At 52.8% G+C, this 2,414-nt stretch overlaps 1 protein-coding gene across 1 annotated transcript; it reads right to left on the minus strand.

Moving 5' to 3' along the window:
• Nucleotides 1–523: 523 nt before the first annotated feature.
• Nucleotides 524–945, minus strand: FIBRA_08710 (uncharacterized protein; the record flags this gene model as incomplete). Its single annotated transcript, XM_012330339.1, has 2 exons — nucleotides 524–807; nucleotides 876–945. 2 exons carry the CDS (start codon nucleotides 943–945, stop codon nucleotides 524–526), a joined length of 354 nt encoding a protein of 117 aa, XP_012185729.1.
• Nucleotides 946–2,414: the final 1,469 nt, after the last annotated feature.

Below are 2,414 nucleotides of genomic sequence, written 5' to 3' on the forward strand. Positions count from 1 at the left end.
TAGTCACGAGAGGCCAGGGTCCGACGCAAGTGGAAAAGCACCGGGATCGCGAGCACCACATCAGTATGAAAAGAGTCGTGCAGCGTTATCAGGCGATCGTCCCCACAATCGACGAGGACATAAACTTCATCCTCAATACAGCCCGGCAGGCGACAGAAATGACACAGGCGCTGCTCCCGGGGCACAGGAGGATGGACCCTCCGCAGATGCTCAACAGCGAGGGGGTGGTCGCCACACAGCAGCTTTGTGAGTGCGCGCCGGTCGGCAGCGTTCTCCACACATAGATACGGGCAGAAATATAGCGAGGGGGGCGGGGAGAGGCCACGACCGGGCACGTACACCTGCCGACCGTCCAAGAGGGCGAGGCAGACAGACGCATGCACGGCATCCGCACGTAAGTTGCTACCGCTGCCTCCGTGGCGACTACGAGCTCACCAGTGGCCGCCGCCACAGTCAAGGGCAATTGCAGGTCAAGAGCCATCGAGACAGTCAGGCGCGCCAAGGCATGGTGCAGATCACCAAGCTACGAGGGCTGTCCCTCCAATGCCAGCGCACGCACCTCCGCAGGGGCAGCGTACGGGAGGGCAGGACGCTTCTCCAGCACGTACAGGAGATAGCGCAAGCCGAGGGCGACGCGCCTGTACTTCAACGACCAGAGACCCGTCTCGGAGTAGAGCACCACCAACATTGATCGCGTGTTGAGGCCCAGCATCCGGCGTAGGAAGGAGGTCTGCACCGCCAGCAGTTCGTCTGCCATGGCAGGGCGTGCATCGAATGCCACCTCGCAGGCCGCAGTGAAATGTGGGTCTACGAGTGCGGAGTAGAGGCTCCGCAGGACCGGCGTGGGCAAAGGGCCAATGCACGACTCGACTGACAAGGCTGCATTCGCCAGCCGCCTGGCCGCCTTGGCCGCTCATTGTGCGTCGCAAAGCCCCTGTGAAACATGATGCCTACGTACGTATATTGATCCACCCGCCGTAGCGTAGTACCAAGGACGACAAGGGACTGGGGAAGCAGTGAGTGGTTTGAAATCAAAGATCCTTTCCTACGCATACATGCTCGCAATTGCAGAACGCCCGTGCACAGGCTCTCCAAATCCCATCAGTACTACCCCTTCCATCACAGCGAGCACGCACGCGTGATGCAACAGTAGTATTTCCAAGCAGCCTCAGCAAAAACTATCCAAGACCACTTTAGGCCCTCCAAGGCCCCATTCTAGCTGCAAATGCGCACCCATCGCTGCTGTGGCCCTCGCACATCCATTTACAACAAATGGTCGAGAACCGTCACGGTTTATACTTGTACTAGATAGTAGCTCATGACATCCCGAATCATCTGCGCCTTTGACTTGAACACTCACCAATCATGCTCTCGTCTCTTATATAATTTCCGCCTGCTATCGTTCTGTCCAGGCATTTGTGAGTGAGATCGACTAGCCACGGTTTAGTTAGTTCTTCAGTTGGCAGAAACGTCGGTTGTGTACCCACCTTATAGCATCACGAAGACTAAAAAGTGAATAAGCACGATGCAGGTAGGCATTTTCAGCCAGATGATGTCTGATTCCAGATGTGACGCATGTGAACAGATGATACTATACAACGGGCCAAGCAACAATCATGGCTATCTCCATACTTCAGTGATGTAAACCTTACTGACTTGTACTACATAACAACATCAGGGTTGTACAGGGCGATAGTTTCCTTCGCCTTCTCTGATCGCGGTACAATATCACATTGGAATTCATGGAGCAACGTGACTAGGCGAGTATAAGCACACAATAGAATACTAATATAAAAACAAACTCGTACCTAATAACGCCATCCGCAAAATTTACTTCTGGTGTAACTTCCTCTCCTGCCACAGTTTCGAGTGCCTTGCGTATGTCCAGTGTGGATAACATATTCACTGCAGAGGTTAGCCAGACATTAGAATCACCCAAGTTCTGGCCAGGACAGATTCTACACGAGATCGTCTTGAGATTTTTCTTGCATGACATGACCCGAGGCTTCTCACCGCCTGCCGAAACCGAAGATGAATTTAGCCGGATCGTGCTCGTCCATCGTTTTAGCACCGAGGTGCTCAGCCGCTCTGGCCAGAATCGGTCTGGTTCGGGGTAAACGTCTACACTTCGTGTTAAAGTTGACCTGAAGTCATCAAATGGTACTACTGATGATAACACGGAATGTGGACCCTTGTACATGTCAAGTTCAGTGTGACCGCTTATTACAACAACATCGGAAGAAGGAACAAGTGAACATAGTACTGCATCTAACGTTAACAATCCTAACACAGACACAACAGATACTAAACAACGGTAGTAATACAGAAGCATCTTTGAAACCCGTCTGATATTAAGCAAGCCCGTCCGGATCGTACAGCATGATCACTTCCTTCACCTTCTCCGACCGTGGTCT

The sequence above is a fragment of the Fibroporia radiculosa genome (genome assembly GCF_000313525.1).
Source record: "Fibroporia radiculosa TFFH 294 genomic supercontigs, scaffold2156, whole genome shotgun sequence".
In the NCBI taxonomy this organism is placed as follows: Eukaryota; Fungi; Basidiomycota; class Agaricomycetes; order Polyporales; family Fibroporiaceae; genus Fibroporia; species Fibroporia radiculosa.